Source organism: Artemia sp. Qi Xiang Cuo, chromosome 3, assembly GCF_049724085.1.
Source record: "Artemia sp. Qi Xiang Cuo chromosome 3, ASM4972408v1, whole genome shotgun sequence".
NCBI classification, from domain to species: Eukaryota; Metazoa; Arthropoda; class Branchiopoda; order Anostraca; family Artemiidae; genus Artemia; species Artemia sp. Qi Xiang Cuo.
The window spans coordinates 18551047-18574446 of NC_142796.1; the positions used below are offsets into that span (position 1 = coordinate 18551047).

The 23400-nt window shown below is 33.8% G+C and overlaps 1 protein-coding gene across 2 annotated transcripts; it reads left to right on the forward strand.

Moving 5' to 3' along the window:
* The first annotated feature begins 1227 nt into the window (after positions 1 to 1227).
* On the forward strand, positions 1228 to 19945 carry PrBP (Prenyl-binding protein). Of its 2 annotated transcripts, none has more exons than XM_089086837.1 (6): positions 1228 to 1283; positions 7387 to 7564; positions 9945 to 10007; positions 11530 to 11665; positions 14339 to 14460; positions 17946 to 19945. In XM_089086837.1, the coding sequence occupies exons 2-6, from the start codon at positions 7461 to 7463 to the stop codon at positions 18025 to 18027; spliced, it is 507 nt and encodes a 168-aa protein (XP_088942963.1). In that variant the 5' UTR covers positions 1228 to 1283; positions 7387 to 7460; the 3' UTR covers positions 18028 to 19945. The 2 variants fall into 2 exon arrangements, with proteins under 2 accessions (XP_088942963.1, XP_088942964.1); XM_089086838.1 differs by lacking the exon at positions 1228 to 1283 and adding an exon at positions 1312 to 1388.
* The last annotated feature ends 3455 nt before the right edge of the window (positions 19946 to 23400 follow it).

Below are 23400 nucleotides of genomic sequence, written 5' to 3' on the forward strand. Positions count from 1 at the left end.
TGAAAAACCTTTGTTTCATAAAATAAAACTGGAGGTGGAAATACTTCTAAGAAATCTGACCATGAATTTAATAAAGACTAGCTACATTAGATCATCCTCTCCATTGAATCTCGACCCTGACAAAGCAAGTAAATAACTTCCAGCTGAAGATGTGTACTTGTGGATGGCATCTCGTGAGTCTCTTTAAGCCTTGCAGTACAAAAGCAGATGAACCTGACGTGAAAGTCAACTATTAATACGCACATAAATTATATTTGGAGGCGGTGAAGCAAATCAAGCCGCAATTCTCGTTTGATGACGAACTGCTTACGTTGTGTAATTCTTGACCCTACAAAAGTTTTGGACATAGGTGCAAGTATTCTTCGGTTAAAGATTCTACAGAGATAAAGTGCACCGTCGTGGGATAGAAGAAAAATAATAGAGGAATGGCGGAGTTCACTGCTTTTTGTTCTTCCAAATGTGACAGATGTCTGTGATTTTTGGTGTCATATGGCTTCAATAAAAACACGAAATGGTACTCAGAGGTTCTATGAAATAATCAGCATTGTCCAATACCTCCTGACCTTGCCATTTTCGAACGTTTTTGTAGAGTGGTTCTTGTCAACCTTGAAAGATATTATAACATATCATAGAAACTCGCTCAAAAGTGTGACCCTTACCTCAATTATGCAGGCCAAGTTTGACATGAAAACAAAAAGACATGTGTCCCATGATTTAGAGGTCGATCCCCCTCCCCACCCCTCTTAAAACTACTCAAAACTGTCAAAGCCAACGTGACGGCTGAGGAATGCACTATTCCGTGTAGTTAAAAAAGTGCAGATAGAAAAAGAAAACAAAAATAAAAGTTTGTTTTGTATTCGAGGACAAAAAAAAACATTTTATGCGACTTTTTTCTAAATATGCGAGAGGAAAAAGAATAAAAGTGAGTGTGAATAAGGTGCGGATTTTTTTTTTTTTTTTTTTTGGAATGGTAAAGATATATATTACCATTGAGGGAGGAGGAGCTGTAAGACAGACAGTGTGAAAGCTTGTCTTTTGAAAAGAAAAAAATCCTATGCGACAGAATGTTGTCAGATTTTTCAGTTGGAGTTGGAAATTTTCAAGATTTTAGACCAGTGTGGTATCGGAAAAAATATCAGATTTTCTGTCGTCGAGTGTCGGAATTTTCGGACTTTTTAAACTGAACGTTCAGAAATCTGGTAGGAACAAACTAGAAGCAGTGGTCACTGTGATTCAATAAAGAAATCAATTAAATTTCTCTCTAAAAGGGCTCTAACAAGAAGGTAGTTAGTGTGACAAAAAGGAAATATATTAAGAAGATATTTCAATTGAATAAGGGGTCACAATATGATGATTTGGTAGCATGGATTCGATTCGTGATATTATGAGTAGTAGCATTTAAATAAAGGGTTTAGGTATAGCCTAACATCCCCACTCTCTAGGCCTAGAAGACCCCCCTCTACACACCCTAATGGTTAAATATAGGACTAGGCCATAGTGTACCATCAAATTGGACATGTTCAATAAAATTTATACAATAAATTTGCTGTTACATTGCTAAGTTAGTTTGAAGAGCAATGGTGAAAAGAGCTAGGCCTAGGCTATGTAGCCTAGCCTATAAAATGTTTGGTAAAATTCTACTTTAGCTACTTTTGGGGTAAAATTCTACTTTAGCTACTTCTGGCTATCTTGGAAAGGAGTTTGGTTAGGAAAATGAAATTTTCAGGGATAAATCTAGAGGCTAAAGTATGTCCCGGGAAGGTATTTTGAAGTACCTACCTCCACTCCTTCTCACTCTAGGGGGTCCTGACCTTAGATGGCCGTTAAAAATCTGTGTGTTATAAAACTGAAACCTTGTAAAATAGATCTTCTGCTTAAAATGAAGTCCAACAAAATTGTTTTCAGCTTCACAACTTTGCTCAATCCTGATTTATAAAGTTTTAAAGATATGCAAATACATTTCCTAAATTTTGAAAATTAACATTGATATGTCTTAAACTACTACTCAAATAACAGAAATTTCATTTTCAGAACTAAAGCCAGAGAAAAAGAATCTTGTAACAGAAAATTAAGGTAAAATTTTGTTTCGTCAAAATTTCAATAGGTATAGACCTGTCATGTAGGCAAATTTCAGGATCCTCTAGAGGTAGAAGGAGAGGAGATAAGTACTTCAAAATACCTTCCCTGGACATATTTTAGCCTGTAGACCCATCCCTGAAAGTTTCAGTTTCCTAACCTCACCCCTTTCCAATATAGGTAAAAGTAACTAAAGTAGAATTTTACCACTTTTGGCTATCTTGGAAAGGGATTAAGTTAGGAAAATGAAACTTTTAGGGATGGGTCTACAGGCTAAAGTATATCCTGGGAAGGTATTTTGCAGTAGGCCTACCTACCTCTACTGCTTTTGGTAAATTTCTAGCAAATCATATTATTGAGTTAGGAATAAAGTGAATATACCATTTTATGCTGATTATGAATATAAAAATCATTTCTATCAGAAATGAATTTCATACCCCCCCTATATATGCCAATTCAGGGTTAGGTTGTAGAAATATATACCCTGAATTGGCATATATAGGGGGTTGAAGTTCATTTCTGATAGAAATGATTAGGGCTACTATATTTGTAATCAGCATAAAAAAAGGCATCAAGTGGTATATTCACTTTATGCATAAGTCAATAATAGGCTATGATTTGGTAGAAATACATGATAGGTCTGTACCTATTGAAATTTTGACCAAACAGCATTTTACCTTAATTTTCAGTTATCAGTTTCTTTGGTAAAATTCTATCTTAGCTACTTTTTGCTATCTTGGAAAGGGGTTAGGTTAGGAAAATGAAACTTTCAGGGATGGATCTACAGGTTAAAGTATGTCCCAAGAAGGTATTTTGAAGTACCTACCTCTACTCCTTCATCTCTAGAGGGTCCTGACCTTTGATGACCTTTAAAAACCCATTTGTTATATAAGTGAAACCTTGCAAAATAGATCTTCCGCTTAAATGAAGTACAACAAAATTGTTTTCAGCTTCACAACTTTGCTCAATCCTAATTTATAAGATTTTAAAGACATACAAATGTCTTTTCTAAATTTTGAAAAAAAAATTCATATGGCTTATAATTCTACTAAAAGACCAGAAATTGCATGTTCGGAACTAAAGCTAGAGAAAAAGAAACTGATAACTGAAAATTAAGGTAAAATGTTGCTTTGTAAGAATAAGGTAACCTGTCATGTAGGCAAATTTCAGGACCTTCTAGAGAGAGAAGGAGTAGAGGTAGGTAGTTCAAAATACCTTCCCAGGACATACTTTAACCTGTAGACCCATCCCTGAAAGTTTCATTTTTCAAACCTAACCCCTATCCAAGACAGCCAAAAGTAGCTAAAGTAGAATTTACCATTTCTTTTTCTCTGGCTTTAGTTTTGAAAATGCAATTCCTTTTATTTAAGTAGAATTTTAGGTAATTTTTTTGTTGTTCATAGGCCTATTATTGACTTACAAATAAAGTAAACATACCACTTGATGCCTTTTTTATGCTCTTTCCAAATATAATAATAATTTTTGTTAGAAATGAGTTTTACTCCCACCCCTATGTATACCAATTCAGCATATATATTTGCACATTAGGGAGGGGTGGGGGCAAATTTTATTTCTGATGTAAATGAGAGGCAAGTTTAACCCCCCCCCCTAATGTGCAAATATATACCCTGAATTTTGTATATATAGGGGGGGGGGGTTAAAATTCATTTCCAACAAAAAAGATTATTATGTTTGGAAAGAGCATAAAAAAGGAATAAAGTAGTGTGTTTACTTTATTCATAAGTCAATAATATGAATAACAAAAAATTTACTGATTTTTAAGCCATATCAATGTTTTTTTTTTTCAAAATTTAGGAAATATATTTGCATATCTTTAAAACCTTATAAATTGGGATTGAGCAAAGTTGTGAAGCTGAAAAGAATTTTATTGTACTTCATTTAAGCAGAAGATCCATTTTGCAAGGTTTCACTTTTATAACACAGATTTTTAAGGTCATCAAAGGTCAGGACCCTCTAGAGGGAGAAGTAGTGAAGGTAAATACTTCTAAATACCTTCCCATGGCATACTTTAGCCTGTAGATTCATTCCTGAAAGTTTTATTTTCCTAACCTAACCCCTTTCCAAGATACCAAAAGTAGCTAAACTAGAATTTTACCAAAGAATTGGATTTTTATTTTGATTTCAAATATATAAGGTTTATTAAGTTTAGTCTTATCCATCAAAAGTTACAAGCCTGAGAAAATTTGCCTTATTTTCAAAATAAGGGGAAAACACCCCTTAAAAGTCGTATAATCAAAATGAAAATTATGCCATCAGATTCAGCATATCAGAGAACCCTAATGTAGTAGTTTCAAACTCCTACCTGTAAAAATGTAGAATTTTGTGTTTTTTGCTAGAAGAAAGGTCATGGATGTTGTTTTTTTTTTCCCCAGGGGTGATCATATCAACCCAGTGGTCATAGAATATTGTGAGAGGGCTCATTCAAATTGAAATTAAAAGTTCTAATGCCCTTTTTAAGTGACCAAAAAATTGGAGGGCAGCTAGGCCCCCTCCAATGCTAATTTTTTCCCCAAAGTCACCCAATCAAAATTTTGAGATAGCTATTTTGTTCAGCATAGTAAAAAAAAAACTATAAATCTAGAATTTAAGAACTTTAAGGATGACTTAATCCCCAACAGTCCCCAGGGAAGGGCTCCAAGTTTTGAACTTTGCCAATATTTTTTATATATAGTATAGGTAATTGCAAAGTATACAGGCATTTTCAGGGGGATTTTTTCTGGTGGAGGGGGGGGATAGGGGAGGGGTTTGCATGGGATGATCTTTTCATGGGGTAAGGGAATTTTCCATGAAGGGGGTGCCAGATTTCCTAGCATTATTTAAAAAAATACCTGAAATTAAATTTAAAAAAGACAAGTTTTTTCCACTGAAAGTAAGAAGCAACATTAAACATAAAACAAAAAGAAATTATTACATATTAGGGGTTTTGCCCTGTTTTCAATACCTTGCTCTTTATGCTAAAGTTTTTTTTAGTACTTTCAAAAGAGCTATTTATTCTAATTAAATGGCCTTTGTGATTTTAGAATAAAGAAACAAGGGGACAAACCTTAAATATGTAATAATTTCTGTTACTCAAACCAAACAGAAATTATTCTGTATATAAAGGGTTGCCTCCTCTTCAACACCTTGCTGTTTACGCTATATTTTGACTGTTTGTCCCATTTTTTAAAAACAGCTACTGAAACACAAGGGCCGTATAATTAAAATAGGAAGCCTTATTAAAAGTCCTTACAGCTATAGCTTAAAGAGCAAGGTATTGAGGAGTGGGCAACCCTTCATATATGGAATAATTTCTCCTCCTCAGAATCACGCTCTTTACGCTAAAGCTTGTATTTTATCCCAAATTATTAATAACGACTCCTAAAACACAAGGGTCACTTATTAAGACTATTAAGAAGACTATTACTTATTAGACTATTAAGAAGATTTTTTAAGTAATAAATAATAATTTGGGGTGAAAAGTGAGGTGTTTAGGAGGGAGCAACTCCCTTCATATACAAGAAAGGTCTATGAATTGTGAAATTTGCCCGTATTGTTTACACGTAGCATTAATATCATTAAGTATAATTACATTCTGTAACATTAGTATTAGTACTTAAGTAATTTATTACATATATGATTGGGTTTGCCCCATAGTAATTACCTTGCTTTTTACACTAATTTTTTTTGTACTTTCAACTGTTTATTCTATTTATTTTAATTAATGGTCTTTGTGATTAAGGGGTCATTCTTACTGAATTGGAACAAAATTTGAACTTTAGCTTAAAGAGCAAGTTATTGACTAAGGGGTAAATCTCCTATTATACCTAATAAAAATTTACAAATGTAGAAGTTTGTTATGTAAGTTAATTTGTAAGTTACATCAGATCAAAATTTCAAGAAAGCCATTTAGCCAAAAAAAAAGTAAAATTAATATGCAAATTTTGTTTCAATTATTCATGTACGGTGATCCAAAATCAAAGCTGCATTAATTCAAAAACGTTCAGAAATTAAATAAAAAAAAAAGTTTTTTTAACTTAAAGTAAGGGTTGACATTAAAACTTAAAACAAACAGAAATGATTCTGTATATGAAAAGGGCTGTCCAATTCCTTGCTCTTTACACTAAAGTTTGTCTCTGTGTCACAACTTTATTTTTTAAAACAATAAAAAACTTTAGCATAAAGAGCAAGGCATTGAGGAGGGGACAGCCCTTTTCATGTATGGAATAATTTCAGTTTGTTTTAAATTTTAATGTCACTCCTTACTTTCAGTTAAAAAAAAACTTCTTTTTTTTAATTTAATTTCTAAAAGGGCTTAAACTTGGTAAATTTTTCAGTTAGTTTTCTTATGAGATAGCTAACAAATAGGCTTATTTTTAGAATGAGAAGTTCATCCTGAATCCAAATATAACTTTCACTTGAATTGGAAATAAACTTGATAATTGTCTAGATAAGTGGTTCCCAACGAATCTTGGGCCATACCCCACCTTGACATTCATTAAATCCTCAAGAATCCCTCATGGCATTTAAATTTTGTGACATAATTTTTAAAATTTGTCACAATTTTAGATGTATTCACCTGAAGGAAGCTCAAAAGGCCATTAACCTGGCATCTTACCAACTTCCAAAGAATAATTTGTCAACAAAAGAAGAAAATGAAAAATAGCTAATTACCTTAAAATTACCTTAAATCGCAGCTCGGAGCAAATTTAAGGATTTTCCATTCTTGTAATGCTCTGTGATGACATCTTTTTTTTTTTTTTTTTTTTTTTTTTTTTTTTTTTTGTCATGATTCACTTACTACATTTGGGTTGTAGACTCAGCAGCTTCCCAGTTGTAGAGGAACTAATAAATTAAGTTTCCCAATATATAATAGAGAACTGAAATGCAGAAATAGCAACTATTTGAATGAAGCATTACTCTAAAATACATTGATTGTTTCCATTATTTAACTAGTAATAATGAAAAATAAAAGCTGGGCTTGCCTTAAAGTGAGATCCTGATGTGTCATGTTTGCAACAGAGAGATATTATATCAGGCTCCCATTTAGTCAAGTCTCACATCTTGTTGTTTAGTGATATCAAGTCAATTACTTTTCTTTGATAACAAATCATTGATAGTACCAATGCCACATTCAGCTAAATATGAGAATGGGACAACTGTTTTCTTGCAATATATATATATATATATATATATATATATATATATATATATATATATATATATATATATATATGTATATACATAGGTTACTGTAATTGTTTATCAGGTGTATGTGTTACTGAAAAAGTGTAAAATCCTTCTTACTTTCAGGTACCAGAGATTACTAATTGTATGATTGTTTCTTGCAAAGAAGTACAAAGGTTAGGAGAACCAGTAATAGAAAAATGAATAAAACTGAAGCTGAAAGTGTATCTGAAATTGCACAACAATTTGGAAGCTCAGATGCTGTACTGTCAAAGGCTGAGAGTATTTTAAGTGGTTTCAGGATGTATGTTGCTTAAGTTTCTATTTAGTTTTTTCATTTGTCCCTAGATGTAATCTTTTCTTGTTAAGTTATTTTTTTTGAATTTTTTCCTTGAAATACAAATAAGGCTAGGCCGGATAATGAGTAGATCAAACAAAGCTGGATCTAGATGAGGGGCCTGAAGAAGGCTAGCTCATTGGGTGACACACTGGGGGAGAGGTGGGAAAACAAACTAAAGACTAAAATTATAAAAAAAAATAGTTTTTTTTTGTATTTTCTACAATTTTGTTACAAAAGAAGATATGAGTTTACTATGAAAAGTTCAAATAACAGCTGTCTTTGTGACATATTATTCCATTTCTGTGAAAGTCTCATTGAAGTATTATGTGAAAAGTCCACAAATACAGTTCTGATTTGAGCTTTTCATATTAAAATACCATGCACCTAAACAAAGATTGTAATATTTACAATATTGAAAGTGTCCCAGGGGGCAGCAAAATATTTATTTGTTTCCCCTCCCCATGTCACCCTGCTAAGAAAAACTTAGATCCATTTCTAAGATTGCATTACAATTGGATAAGTTTCTTCCTAATAATTACTTGTTGTATATGAGGATTTTTAAGCTGATCGTAATATTTTTTTAATGGGAATTAAATTATTGGTAAAAATAATTCACCTATACTTTGTAACTATCACCTCCAATTAGTCACCTAGTTACCATAGCCTATTTAATGTAAACAGCTGTACAGTTTGTTTTGTCGTCAAGTATAGGTGCTTAAAATTTTATTTCATTAATTGTTTTTCAAAGTTTGACTGTATTCCTTATGTTATGATGAAGTCAAAAATTGGATACTAAATAATATTTTTCCTTTTGCTCTATTCAAGTGCAAATGCATAAATACATGCTTGCATAAAGATATGGGCGAAGGCAAATCTGCCAAAATTGGATCTAAGGATCCTGTATCTCCTATAAAAATTGAAGAATAGACACTGTTATTCCAGACCCCTCCCTCCAATCAAAAACCCTCAATACCTCCTCTTCTCTTATTTTTTTTTATCATTATTCCATCTATGATTTGGTTATGTTTTTGTTTTAACATGTCTACTATCTTTATTACTAGTATTAAATATTTTGCTTTCACAATTGTGAGGAACTTTTCTCATGATTATTTTGGCCTCAAAAATGCACTTTTTAAGCTTTATGTTTTTGATCCCTCCTATATATCTCCAGCATGTATCATTATAAAAAACTGAATTTTTATGTCAATAAATATATCACAAGAATTGGCTCACTATGCTGATTCCAAACACATAACGTTCATTAAGTTTAGTTTTATCCATCAAAGGTAAAACTAAACTTGCCTGATTAAAAAAAAAAAAAAAAAAAAAAACAGAGAGAAACACCCCCTAAAAGTCAAGGAATCTTAATGAAAATTACACCATCAGATTCAGCGTATCTGAGAACCCTGCTGTAGAGGTTCCAAACTCCCATCTTTAAAAATGTGGAATTTTGCATTTTTTGGCAAAGGAAAGATCATGGATGTGTTGTTGTTTTTTTTGTTGTTGTTTTTTTTTTCATGGGGTGATTACATCAAGCCAGTGGTCCTTAATATTTGGAGATGTTTCATTTGAACGGAAATTATAAGTTCTTGTGCCCTTTTAAGGGTCCAAAAAGATTGGAGGGCTTCTAGCCCCCTCACACGCCTCTTTTTTCGCCGAAGTCGTTTGGTCGAAATTTTTAGATAGCCATATTGTTCAGCATAATTGAAAGGTGTAATAACTACGCCCTCCACAAGTAAAATGATCCCCCACACAGCCTCTGGAGAAAGATCTTTAAGTTATGAAGTGTGTCCATTGTTTGCATAGAGTATTGCTGTAGACTATAAAGATCTAACAAAAAAAAATTGATACGAAGTTCAACCACATAGGATTTTGTCGCTATTTTCAATTTGAAATTTATTTAAGATATCCCATAAAGTTGTTAAGAAGACTAATTGATAATTGATACGAAGTTCAACCACATAGGATTTTGTCGCTATTTTCAATTTGAAATTTATTTAAGATATCCCATAAAGTTGTTAAGAAGACTATAAAGGTTTTAGAGTCTATTATTAAAAAATCTATAGGATGTATAGAAGATTTTCAAGTTAAAAATAACATATTGCACCAAGCTGCTAAGCAGAAGGAGGTGAATAAAATTAAGATATATCAGTGGATTTTAATTTTTACCATATAATACGTCTATTTTATCGTTTTTTTTTTTTATTTATGCCCCCCTCCCGTCCTGAATCAAATCCCGAGTAAGTGCCTGTTGGGATATATATGCATGTATTAGTGTTTTCTGTTTGGGTCTTTTGGGAAATTTGTTCATTTGGTTAATTCTTATTTATTTTTATTTTTTCAGAAACTGGCTTCGCTTAGTAGATGTAGACACTGGAAATGTTCTTTGGGAAGAAAGCAAGGATATGTAAGTGTTTTTTATAGTTATATGAAACTGACTGTGTTTGTCAAATGTGTAATTTAAGCTGACATTCCTGTAAAAGGAGAAAGCAGAAATTATAACAAAACCTGCAGGATTTTATTCTCTATTACTATCAAATGAAATTAGATATTTTTTAATCTTTCACTAACTGCCAGAATACATGGCTAATGTCAAAAATTAGAGCAGATTTAGTATAATTGGTGTAATTGGCAAAACTAGTGTAGTAAAGTGTCTGATCTCAGTTTTTAAAAAAATGAAAATTGTGAAGTTGCCAAGAAATGCTAAACGTAAGATGGTATAGGTGTTTTTCTTCGACATTTAGAGTCAGTTACTACTTTTATAAGTTATCCATACTCTTTCGTCTAGAACTCGCTTAAGTGTATTTCTGGATGTATTTCCTATCTTTAAATTTACTTACTGAGTTGGGTGGACAACCAGGTGGTGAAGATACGGTTACACAGGTGCTTAATTTATGATCACATATGATCAAACAAAGAATGATTCTATGATAATTAGTTCATTGGTCAGAAACTGAAAGTAATCTCCTATTGTCAGTAAAACGTTTTCCTTTTAAATCTTATTTTATAGTTAACATACACAGGCTTGCTACTTGTTTCATCTATTCCTATCCATAGACATTGATTCAGAAGTCTGACCTTTAGATGGGGCGGGAGATTGGGTATCAGAGCATTTTTCTAAGAAGGGAAGGGTAAAAATCAAGAAATATGCATTTTAACGTCACTATTTATAATTTTTTTAGGTGAAGTTGGGTCTAACAGCCCAACACCATTATGAACCATAATTTTCCTTATAAAATCGTAAATTTAAAGTGCATTTGACTGAACTGTTTCTAGAAAAAAGGGCTGGGGATATGAATGTGTTGATTTTAGATATTTGGTCGTATTTCCCCAATATTAGGGTTGGAAATGATAACCAAAGAGGTTCGTGTTTCGTGCAGAAATTCCAGATAAAGAACGTATTTTCGACCTATAGTCTATTGCAGTGGTTCTCAAACTTATTTAGACACTTTAGCCTACCCCTTTTTACCCACAAAACATTCTAGGTACCCCTTCTCAGTTACCAGTACTAAGTAAACTATAGCTAAAATATAAATAAAATTGCCACTCCTAGAGTTAAAGGGTTGTTTTATTTTTTGTTGGCCGGTCGTGTAATTTAAAAAAAAATTCACAGTTTTAGAGCCACTGGTCTATTGTGTTGTTTTAGTTTGACATTCTTCGGTCAAATTAATTATTCTGTGGGGGTTGTAGGAGGGTAGAAATCATAATATATATTTCAGACAAATTTCATGATTCATTGAAATATTATATTCGGTCAAAAGAGATTTGCATAATGTGTTTCTCAACCAAAGACCTTGGTTAGTTTTTCATAGTGCAGAAATCCAAAAGGCTCAAAGTGCTTATAGAATTTGTGTAAAATATTAATACCCTGCTTATATTGGTGTTATATTGGTAAGCAGTAGTTTGCTAACTACTTTTGTTTATTCTAGATCGTCGCCAGACGAGGAGCACAGCGCCATAGTACCCCAAAGTATATTAACGTGTAGAGCTGTTGCAAGAGAAGTAAATTTTTCGTCAGTTGAACCAATGGAAAAATTTCGAATCAACCAGCGTGTCCTTTTTAAGGTAATTTATTCCAAGTTATTTATTGTTTATGAATTTATTCTTCTGTCCCTGGCCTAGTGGTTAATTTATGTAGTAAGTTTTTTTTTTAGTGTATTTCTTTCTTTCTTCTTGAATCGAGCATTCTGTTCTGATTCTAGGGAAATTAACCCAAGCTGTTTACTAGTTCCTAAAATCCCAATTCTGTTTTCTATGGCTCAATTAGTGTGTAACTTGAGTAATAAGAGTATTTTGTTTTTTCCGTTTTTTTTTTGGAGGGGGGGGGGCGAAGATGTTGCGTTTTTGAGATAATTTGATCCTAGTCTGTTTACTAACTGTTTGTGTCAAAATTATGTTCTCTGTTGCTGACCTGGTGAGTAACTTGAGTTGAAAAGTTATGCTGTTTTTGTTCTTTTCTTCTAATGTCAGGAGAGGGGGACGGGGGGGGAGGGGGGAATTAAGCTCTGTTTCCTTATTAAGATAAGTTATTCTCAGATTAATTATTGTTATCCCAATATTATTAAAACCTGATATTATTATTATTTTGAATCCTGCTAATTATTGGTATACCAGAATTATTTTCTATCGCTGATATATTGAGCAACTTGAGTAGTATGATTAGTTTTTTTTTTTGCTTGTTACCAAGTTTGTTTGAAATCGGACTAAGTCGTTTGGCTGACGTTTCGTAGCTGCAACTTTTTTTAATCGGCGACACAGGTGAAATTGGACTTAAAGTCGATTGTTAAAACAAAGGAAAATATGGGATACATCGCTAATCTACGATATCGCTTTGACTATGACAAGAGAAATGTTGTGCGAAGACAATTTGCCTGATCAGTTTCTCCATCCTTGAAAAGACTGAAAGGGCGTTTATGACCTATGACAAAAACAGTGAGAAAAAAAAGGAGTTGAGTCCTTTTCAAAATGTGTAAGAGCATGAGGTTTGGGGTACTTAGAGGAATCTAGGGCAGGTAAACAGGAAGGGTGTGTCAAAGCAGAGGATGGCTGGCCTCCAACCCCCCATTGAACTTCCTGGCTGAAGGATCATGAAACGGAAATCAGCACCGCCAGTAGGGACTGTAAGTTCCAATACCGTATTTTTTACCTTTTTTTACAAGTACGGTATACCGTATTTTTAATTTTTTTTTTACCAACACCGTATTCCTTTTTTTACCTTTTTTTACCAATACCGTATTTCTTACCTTTTTTACCAATACCGTATACCGTATTTTTTACCTTTTTTTTCCAATATCGTGTACCGTATTTTTTATCCTTTTTTTTACCAATGCCGTATACCGTATTTTTTACCTTTTTTTACCATTACCGTATACCGTATTTTTTTAAGTTTTTTTTACCAATACCGTATACCGTATTTTTACCTTTTTTTTACCGTATACCGTATTTTTTACCTTTTTTACCAATACCGTATACTGTATTTTTTTTACCTTTTTTTTAACCAATACCGTATTTTTTATCTTTATTTTTACCAATACCGTATACTGTATTTTTTACTTTTTTTACCAATACCGCATACCGTATTTTTTACCTTTTTTCCAATAGGCCTACCGTATACCGTATTTTTTAACTTTTTTTACCAATACCGTATACCGTATTTTTTACCTTTTTTTCAATACCGTATTTTTACCTTTTTTACCAATACCGTATACCGTATTTTTTACCTTTTTTTTCCAATACCGTGTACCGTATTTTTATCCTTTTTTTACCAATGCCGTATACCGTATTTTTTAACCTTTTTTTACCAATACCGTATACCGTATTTTTTCGCTTTTTTACCAATACCGTATACCGTATTTTTACCCTTTTTACCGTATTCCGTATTTTTTACATTTTTTTACCAATACCGTATACCGTATTTTTTAACCTTTTTTTTAACCAATACTGTATTTTTTACCTTTATTTTTACCAATACCGTATACTGTATTTTTTACCTTTTTTAACAATACCGTATACCGTTTTTTTTACCTTTTTTCCAATACCGTATACCGTATTTTTTACCATTTTTTACCAATACCGTATACCGTATTTTTTACCTTTTTTTTCAATACCGTATACCGTATTTTTTACCTTTTTTACCAATGCCGTATACCGTATTTTGCTACCTTTTTTTTACCAATTCCGTATACGGTATTTTTTAGCTTTTTTTACCAATACCGTATACCATATTTTTACCTTTTTTACCAATACCGTATACCGTATTTTTTACCATTTTTACCAATACCGTATACCTTATTTTTTACCTTCTTTTACCAATACCGTATACCGTATTTTTACCTTTTTTACCAATACCGTATACCGTATTTTTTACCTTTCTTTACTAATACCGCATTCCGTATTTTTTACCTTTTACCAATACCGTATACTGTATTTTTTACCTTTTTTACCAATACCGTATACCGTATTTTTACTTTTTTACCAATACCGTATACCGTATTTTTTACCTTTTTTTTACCAATACGGTATTTTTACCTTTACCCTACATACTAAAGTCTTGACAGTGAATAATTTGATTAGAGTGTTTGCATATTTTCTTCGTAAAACTGCGGTTAAAAGATGATGATAGCATTTTAAATGTATCGTAATATTTTTCCTAATCATGCTGTAAGTGGTCACAGCCCGGTGGCTCTGCTGTGGGAGCCCACTTTAGCGTATGTAGTTATTGTTTCGTTTTTCCTTCAGAATCGTTTGTTAGAAGAATGGAATTTCGAATTTGGGTTTGTTATCCCAAACTCGACAAACACGTGGCAATCGATAATTGATGCTGCGCCCGAATCACAGATGATGCCCGCTAAAGTACTCAAGTAAGTAGCTATTTGTATCAATTGATTATGTGGATTTTGAGCCTACCTAGGGAAACGTTGACAATAACAGGTTTTATTGTTGTTTTTGTTTTGTTGTTTACCGATTTCGATGAAGGGTGTGAAAAACAAGTTTTTTGCTCAAAAAACGCCCTTCTTTCGCTTGGTGACGCGAAATTTTTCTCTCTAGTGTCTCCTTAAAAGGACAGAAGGATAAACAGTTAAGAGCATAGCAGGGTTCGGATGGTATTGGCCCCAGGGTATCATTGAGGATATAATTAAGTGTATAAATAAAACTTCGCGTTTTCTTTAAACTTTAATTTTGATTTTCTTTAAACGTTAAGTTTGATTGAGATTTAGCTAAAGAAAAACTACACAGGTTTTCACCAAAAATGACTAAAACATTTACGTCTACGTGTTTTTTCCGTGAGAATTGGAAATTTAAGGGTTCAAATTCAGCGTAATCACAACGTAAATCTTCAAACGTTAATTTTTCGTTTTCTAAGTTACGCACTTCAAATTTCTGGTAAGCGGTTCTTTGGCATCATCCAGAATTTGACCCTGCAATTTTCTTCAAGATCATACCACCTTCTTTAGTTTTATGATCACTATTGCAAATATCATACAAAATGGAAAACTATAGCCCTTCAATCATACAGAATCGAAATCCTTGTAATGACTCTTAGTTCGATCTTTGAAACCGATCTTTGTTTTTTATGGGATATTGGCATATTTTGGTAAATTTGTTTACACCGTTTTTTTTTTATTCTTTTTCTTGCTTGAGGTAGCAATTGTTGCTTGACGACGTAATATTTTCGCTATATCCGTGAGCTCACGCAGCTGCTGTATTTTTTGCGCGAGACTCCTTAGGTATAGCTAACGCAGCTAAAACAGAGAACTTCTCATATCAAATTGATGTATTCTATTTGTCTTAGTGCAAAAGACAAAACTATAAACGTGAAAATGAGTAGACATTTTTTTCCACCTTTAGTTGTAAATTGTAAGTTTGTAGGTAATTGTCTCCCTTTATTAAACAGGAACTTTTTTATTGACATCTTTGTAGAACTGGTGTGAAATCGTATAAGAGGTGAATTCCGTGACAATAGAGTAGCTGCATTTTTCTATCGACGGTTACTAGTATTTTCATTTCGTAATTATTTTTTGTGTCGGGGGGGGGGGGTATCAGAAGACCCTGTTCAGGAACTTTTTAATCTCTATAGGACTATTGTGAAATCATATAAAAGGTGATGTTGAGAAAATGTGACAGTTGCATTTTTCTGTTGTTGTTGTTGGAGGAGGGGGGGGGGGTTACAAAAGGATTTTTTCGGGGGGGGGGGGGCGGGGTTACAAAAGGATTTTTTCGGGGGGGGGGGCTTACAAAAACCGAACTTTAAGAAATGCATCAAAAATTTGCTTATATTCATTTTTGTTACGTTTTTACGAGTCGGACAAACATTTCGAGGGGGGTTCAAACCCCGTAACCCTCTTCCCCTGGATATAGTCCTGGAAATCATATAAAAGTTGTATATCGTGACAATGCCACAATTGCATTTTTTTTTTTTTTGTTTACTAACCTAGTCATTTCCAGCCTCTTTTTGATGAATGAAACTTAGGCCTGGTATCAGTCGAATGTGCCAACGCCACTGAGCTCTTGTTTTTTTGTTTTTTTTCCTTATTTGCTTTTTCCTTTTTTTACAGTTATGCTTCACCCGCCCTTTCTGTCAACATCTTGTGGAGGTCACTTTTTTGTATCAAAAGTATCCTAAGTCACTTTTTTTTAATCTGAAACAATGTTGTCTCTGGAGGAGATTGAAAAAATATTATGGGACGGATCTAGTCGTTATCGTTAATATGAATATATAAGATTTGTTCGGAATTTAATTTATCGACAAAATAATTACTCGGGTACCTTTGCTTGATCTTCTGTTACAGCTGTATCACACTGCCATTTGTAACATAGGTTACCTGAGGCGGCTTGGTGCTGCAAAGAGCTATTAGTATTAGCAGTAACTATAAATTTTCTTGTAAATACACAGCGATGAATTGAACTAACAGTGATGAATATAGCTAAAGATGGCACTGGAGCCTGGGTACTAAAGAAAGAAGAGGAAGATATGTTTTACTTTATCAGAATAAAACTTGTGCTTGAGGTGCCAAATACGACTCTTTGTGAACAAAGCGTACATGGGTCATGAAAGAGCGGAATAGCTGGATTGGGCGTGTCATGCACAAAAAAAATACTAGATCCTGAAATTAGGCTAGGAATGACATAGTATGAGTGCTGGGAATGATATAAAACAGAACATAACAATATCAGGAATATCTTCGAATGTGGCTAAATATGAAGCTTTGAATTGGGTAAGATGAAGGAGAGCCCAATGTGTCATTTTCGATTAGTTCAACGTTTTGACGGGATTGTGGTAATAGTTATTGCAGCTTGATTTCTTTGCAGCGATTGTTGTCTTTTTTTCGAATTATAAGCTTTGAATAAGGTAAGACGAAGGAAGAGAGTGGTTGCTAATGTGTCAATGCCAATGTGTGCCAATCGGCCACTCCTTGCGATCTTTCGCGAGATTTAAGGAAATCAGTCCTAAGTTTGGAATCTTGGAGAAGTACAAGTATTAAACGTTACTCAACAAAACGAATTTTAATTGCTTATATTATTATTCCTTAATATCATCGGGTTTTGTTTCCAATCTAGGAATTTTTTGGAAGTAAAACTTGGGGTGCTCTTCAATCCCTAGTGTTAGCCATGGTTACTTACACAAAGCAAGTATTTGCTATTTACTTGCCTGAAATCTCATTTTTGACTTAAGGCATCCCGGATTCAATGCACTTCAACCACGCCCTACTTGGAAATTATATAAAACCAATCAAAAATCGATTTTACAGGCGTAAAACAAAAAGAAACATATTATATACTTGTTTATGAGGAACAGATAAAAAGTTTGCCTTACCTCTCTAAAAAAATTCTAAGTCTGCTTACTCCCCCCCCCTTCCGAAAAAAATATCCTAGAAAATTTTGACTCAATCCATCAGTCATGAGACAATGCAGGGTATGTTTACCAAAATACGTAGAGAATTCGTCAACTTTTCACAAAGCTCACTGTCTCTATGCAACCTCTAAAATGAGATACACTAGCTTACCTCTAGGCTTCAGGTATACAAAAGAAAGAATGTATACTCTTTTTTAAGCAACTGAAAGCTACTGACCTTGAATGTAAAATACACTAGAGAAGTACTCGTTTCAGTCCCCATTTATAATAACACGTGCTTGTTTATAGAGTAATGATTGGCTGGGTTTTGCAAAAATTTACCAACTGTATAAAGTAAATTTATTAACATTATTTTGACTATGTTCAGTAGTTGTAAAGTGGCTTTACAAAAACGCCCATTATCTGGAGCCTAGGTTTATAGTGACACATCAATATCCCTTACCTGTCATTAAGTTGAGTAGCGGGTTTTTTATCCTCTTTTTCTTTTTTCAGCGGCAATGTTGTCATTGAAACCAAATTTTTTGATGACGATCTACTAGTAACGACATCTCGAGTTCGGCTTTTTTATAGTTGAAAATCTCAGCCAAGAACAGATCATGGACCAATATGCACAGAAGTTCAGCACGTCATCTAGCACATTTAAGCTATTCAATATTCAGCTGCTTTTGTTTTTGTTTAGTGCTACTAATCATATCATTTTAACGTTTCATCTCTGGGCTTGATAGCAAATCGAGTTTTAACAGTATATATCATTTCTATAAAAAGAACGCACTTTGCAACTGACTTCACCAATACTCTCAGTAAAGATTTGGAGTTATATGGGAGGGGAAAGGGGTCCGGTGTCTAGTTAATCAAAAGACATAAGATCCAATTATTGTCGTAAAAATACCAGTTCATGTTTTTTTCGATTTATTTCTTCTATGAAAGAGTACCTTGGAAAGAAGCTATTATTATTGGACTGTTAATGAACATCTCGCGGTTTAGATTAATAGCTTATGTTTTTCCATCCTTTTAACTGCAAGATTATATAGTACTTGCCAAGTGGCTCCATAGAATTAAACTCCTCTTTTGAACGTTTCATTATCTACTTGATGTATTTTGAATTATTGAAATCATATCGAGCTAGATTAGAATTTTCTTGCCCTCTGTGTCAAAGAAGTTGAAGATTTGTAGAATCTAGCTTTATCATGGTTTTGGGGGGTTTCAGACACTTTTAACTTGGGAAGGACTTGATATGTTACCGATACCTATTTTTTCAGTAACCGATACCTACTTTTTTCAATAACCGATACCTATTTTTTTCAATAACCGATACCTACGTTTTTCAATAACCGATACCTATTTTTTTTAATAACCGATACCCACTTTTTTCAATAACCGATACCTACTTTTTTCAATAACCGATACCTACTTTTTTCAATAACCGATACCTACTTTTTTCAGTAACCGATAGCGTACCTAGAAATCCTTACTTTGTCTTTATTTTTCTGTTTTAAGGCTAACAATGAAACTGTATGTTAAAAGTATCGTATTCGCACAAAACAGCGTAGTAGTTTGCTCATGATAGTTTCAGAATAAGTGTAAGACTTTGAGTTAAGATCTAAAATTTCACAAATGGATTCCGTTTCATAAACGGCTCCTCGTTATATAAAAAATTAAAAATATTAATATAGAAAATCTAGGTGCATGTTTTCGTTTAAAGTTGAGCGAGTCTTGTCTTACTTTCTTTCTTATTATTTTTTTCTTTTTATTGATCTCGGTTCTAGATTGTATTCGACTCACTATTGTTTCATGTTGAAATAATAAAACTATTTCTGGCAAATTTTGTTTCCAACAATAGTTTTTACTTGTTTCGGTTGAATTTCATGTTCGTTAGGGAATAAGATTCGTTGAAATGCCAAAATCAACCTAAGCCTCAGTTCCCACATATGATTAGTTACACTTTGTTATCAAAGCAAGGTCATTTTTTTGGCCAGTTGAGCCGGGGTGCCCAAACGCTGCCACCTGAGCGCTGGCAGTTTTATGCGCTGAGCTTGGCGTTTTGGATAATATTGTCTCTGTTACTTCTAAAGAGTGTGTCTGACAGTTTTGAAGACTCGTGAAATAATTGCCAAAAGCTTGTTGTTCCGTTGCATTCAGATTGAGGATGAGCAGAGCAATATATGTTCAACACCACTTGCGTCCTCCCGATTTACATTTTCCTGCTGATTAATCCTTTTATCAATTACCAGGGGCATAATAAACCCAACTGAAATGTAGTATCTTCGAAAATCTTATCAAAACTAAGATAGGCCTACATAATTCAAACATCCATGGAAACATAAGTATTCTTTAGTATACCTTTGCCTTTATGGTAATATATGGCTCATTTTATTTTTTAATGTCATTTTTAATTGACTTGGGAAAATTGGTTGAACCCCCCCCCCCCCGGAATTTTTATGAAATTCTGGAACTGTACTTTAAAATTGTGAAAGCGTCATATTAGGTGGAACAGCGACAAAGACCTCCTTATGTTTGTGTATATATTCCTTTATCACTTTGTAATTAAAACTGAACCATTGTATTTACAAAATGCTAAATAAATACTACGTGAAATGTGAATTAACAACAGATACGCTCAACTAAGGAAGATTGTTTCTTATTAAAATTTGATTAAATATAACAAGTAAGCAAGGTTACGCAGGTCTTTACAGGCATGCACCTGAAGCTATATATTACATATGTTCTTGTAATTAAGGGAGATGTGCCACCCTGCCATACCCATATTACAAGTTCATACCGTTTTCCATAGGTAGGGATAAGGGTATGGAAAATTCTGTCATACCTTTCTATACTTATGTAAAGGCTTGCTGTTCTTTGTTATGCCTCTTTACATTTATTGACACCACGAGGAGTATACCTGAATCTGCATCGAAACTGGCTAACATAGTATTTCCTGTTATACTTTGATTTTAAATATTCGTAATTAGGAATATTCTCATAATAGAGTTCTCTTCAAAGAATACGCTTTATTTCATAGACCTGTACTCAACTGCGTATTTTTTCCTTATTTAAGATAAGCAGGCTTGGACCTGTAAAGCCTACTGGCAAAGCTAGAGTAAAAATGTTCTAATTACGTATCACATGTCGTTATCTTTCTTCACTTCCTGTTTAATGGGAGTTATACCTCCGAAGTACAATAGTAAGAGTTTCTGCAGTGGTAGCCAGAACTATCAAAAACCTGAATTTTGATAACAGTCGAATTTATAAAAATTTACCTTTTTATTCCAAATGCATATAACTCATTAAATTTGAAATTAACCATATAAAGTCTCAATTCCTAGAGAATTTCCATAATTTCGGAAAAAACGGGGGACACCCTAAGAGGGGTTTACAGGTTCTTATGCCCAAAAACACAGAATTCAGCTTTTTTCCCAAAAAACTTATTATTTTATTATATACCAAAATATAAAAAATTAATTTGATTTTTTTACTAATTGGCTCTCTATTTCACTTCGGTAATATTATATTGACAATGAGATAACGAGCGTGTGATTACTTGCTGTTTAAGTTGTGAACGAGACTCCGTCACAGATGAGCCGATAAATTCCATTTTGTGCTGCAAAGCAAATCTTTTGCCAGAACAGGCGCTTATCAATCCAAATTTTCAGATGGTCAATCGGCTTAGATTTCTTGAACTCAATCAAACAGTTCGTGGTAATGAAGTGTGAGTTAGGACTGACCCGGCTCAATAGTAATCAAAACTCTAAAAAACGGAATTTTCATACCTTAGGTATATCCTAAAAATTGGTTTATTATGCAGATTTCAAATCTATAAGTTTCATTTTGTTTTACCTATTAAAGGCTACGAGCCTGAGAATATTTCCCTGATTTTCGAAAAAAAGGGGGAACAACCCATAAAAGTCATTTTGTATTTTTTGCCAGAAGAAAGACCACGGATGCGTGTTTATTTGTTTTTTTCTTCTTTTTTTCCCAGGGGTGACTGTATCGACCCAGAGGTCCTATAATATCGGGAGAGGGATCATTCAAGCGGAAATTAAACGTTCTATTGCACTTTTTAAGTGACCAAAAAGATCTGAGAGCAACTAGGCCCCTTCCCGCGCCCCTTTTTTCAAAATCGTCCGATCAAAGTTTTGAGATAACCTTTTTGTTCAGTATAGTTGAAAGACCGAATAACTATATCTTTGGATACATCATGACCCCCCACAGCCACTGGGGAAAGGTCTTTAAGTTATAAAATGTGTCCATTGTTTACGTATAGTATATGATATTAGGAAGTATGCATACATTTTCGGCGAGGGTATGAATTTTCTGCTGGGGGGAAAATTTGCATGAGGAGGGAAGCTTCCGGGGGGTGAATTTTCAGGGACCATTTTAAGCAGGAATCCCTTTAATGGTAGCTATGACAAATCCTATGGAGAATCTCCTATTCCTTTTTTGTAGGTAGTTCTGACGACAAGGGATAGGGGGCATACAACGTCAAGGGATATGGCGTCAATTCTCATAACAAGGGATAGGAGGAATACTGCGACATTGGCTTGGACCATAGGGGATATGTGGCAAACTCATATAGACTAGTTCCCACGATAAGAGGTAGAGTATTCCCCATGACAAGGGATATGGGCCTTTCTCACCACATTGTATGGGACTTTGCGACATTGTGCAGACTATATCTCAAACCCTTTGTCTTGTAAACATATTTGTTGCTTTAATCTGGTTTTAGACCCCCCCCCCCCACCTTTCCTATTAGACAGGTAATTTCTACCTGGGAGACTTAACCCCGCACGGCGAACATATGTATTCTTTAAACACCATCTGCTACCTCGCAAGAAGTAGTATTTGTTGTTTGTTGCACCTGTCTCACCTACATTTTGTCCACATATGGGGAGAGTCGGGCAAGTTAGACTTTTTTTTTTTTTTTTTTTTTTTTTTTTTCTTTTTTTTTTTTTTTGTCAGCAGAAAACACTGGAGACAAAGAACGACTGAGGCAAGGTGTTTAACTTCGTCCCAGAGTATTGAGCTACATAGAGAATCCTTCTTCACACATAAATCGGAAGTATTTCCAGACCCACGTAAGAAAAATGGAGGCAATCAAAAGGTCTGTCCTACCCACCCCCTAGGATAAGATGGACCATCCCTTAGGGCAAGACGGACCCAACTGCTCAAAAAGATTAATTGTCTCTAAACCAATATATTTGAAATATTAAAAATACTAGTAGAAAGTAAAACGTTAGTAAATAACTATGTATGAACATTGTACGAAGCCAGATCTACGGAACAAACAATCTGAGCCGACTGTTTCGTCGTTCTACCCAAAGGGATCGATTTCAAAAGCACCCTGATTACCTGTTCTATTCCACGAAGCTCATCTCTTCAGTAGCCATGAATTTGCTAGTGTGAGGTAAATTCTAACATTTTTCAGGGTCTTCCAGACGTTTTATAAATGAGGGTTTGTCCTTTATGTAGCCCCGTGTACCTCCGTATACTATCATATCACCTACATTAGGAATATTCTTTTGAAATGTCATAGGTGGCAGCTCAGTACATTACTTTATTTTCACGTATTCCTTAAGTTTCTTGTTTCTATGAAAGACACAACTTCGGTTTGTGATTCCTGGAAATTTCAAGCCAGAACTTGAATTTAGAACTCAGTGACCAGAATATGCAATTTCAGTTCGACTAGATAAAAGATTAAATTAGCAAATTTAGTTTGCCCACATTTACAAAAAACGTAATGTTTTCAAAATTAACAATCTCTGACGGGTCTTTCAGCTCAAGCCGTTTGAACCACAGCTGATGCACCTCCAAACCCAAATTACCATTAAAGGGATATTCCTCTTGGAAGGTATTTGTTGGGATTACGAGCATAATATCCAGTGCAGTGTCAACGCCAGGAAATCAGCTTAAAAGTAGGCGGAGCCCTCCCCTTGAAATATTTTTTTTTAAT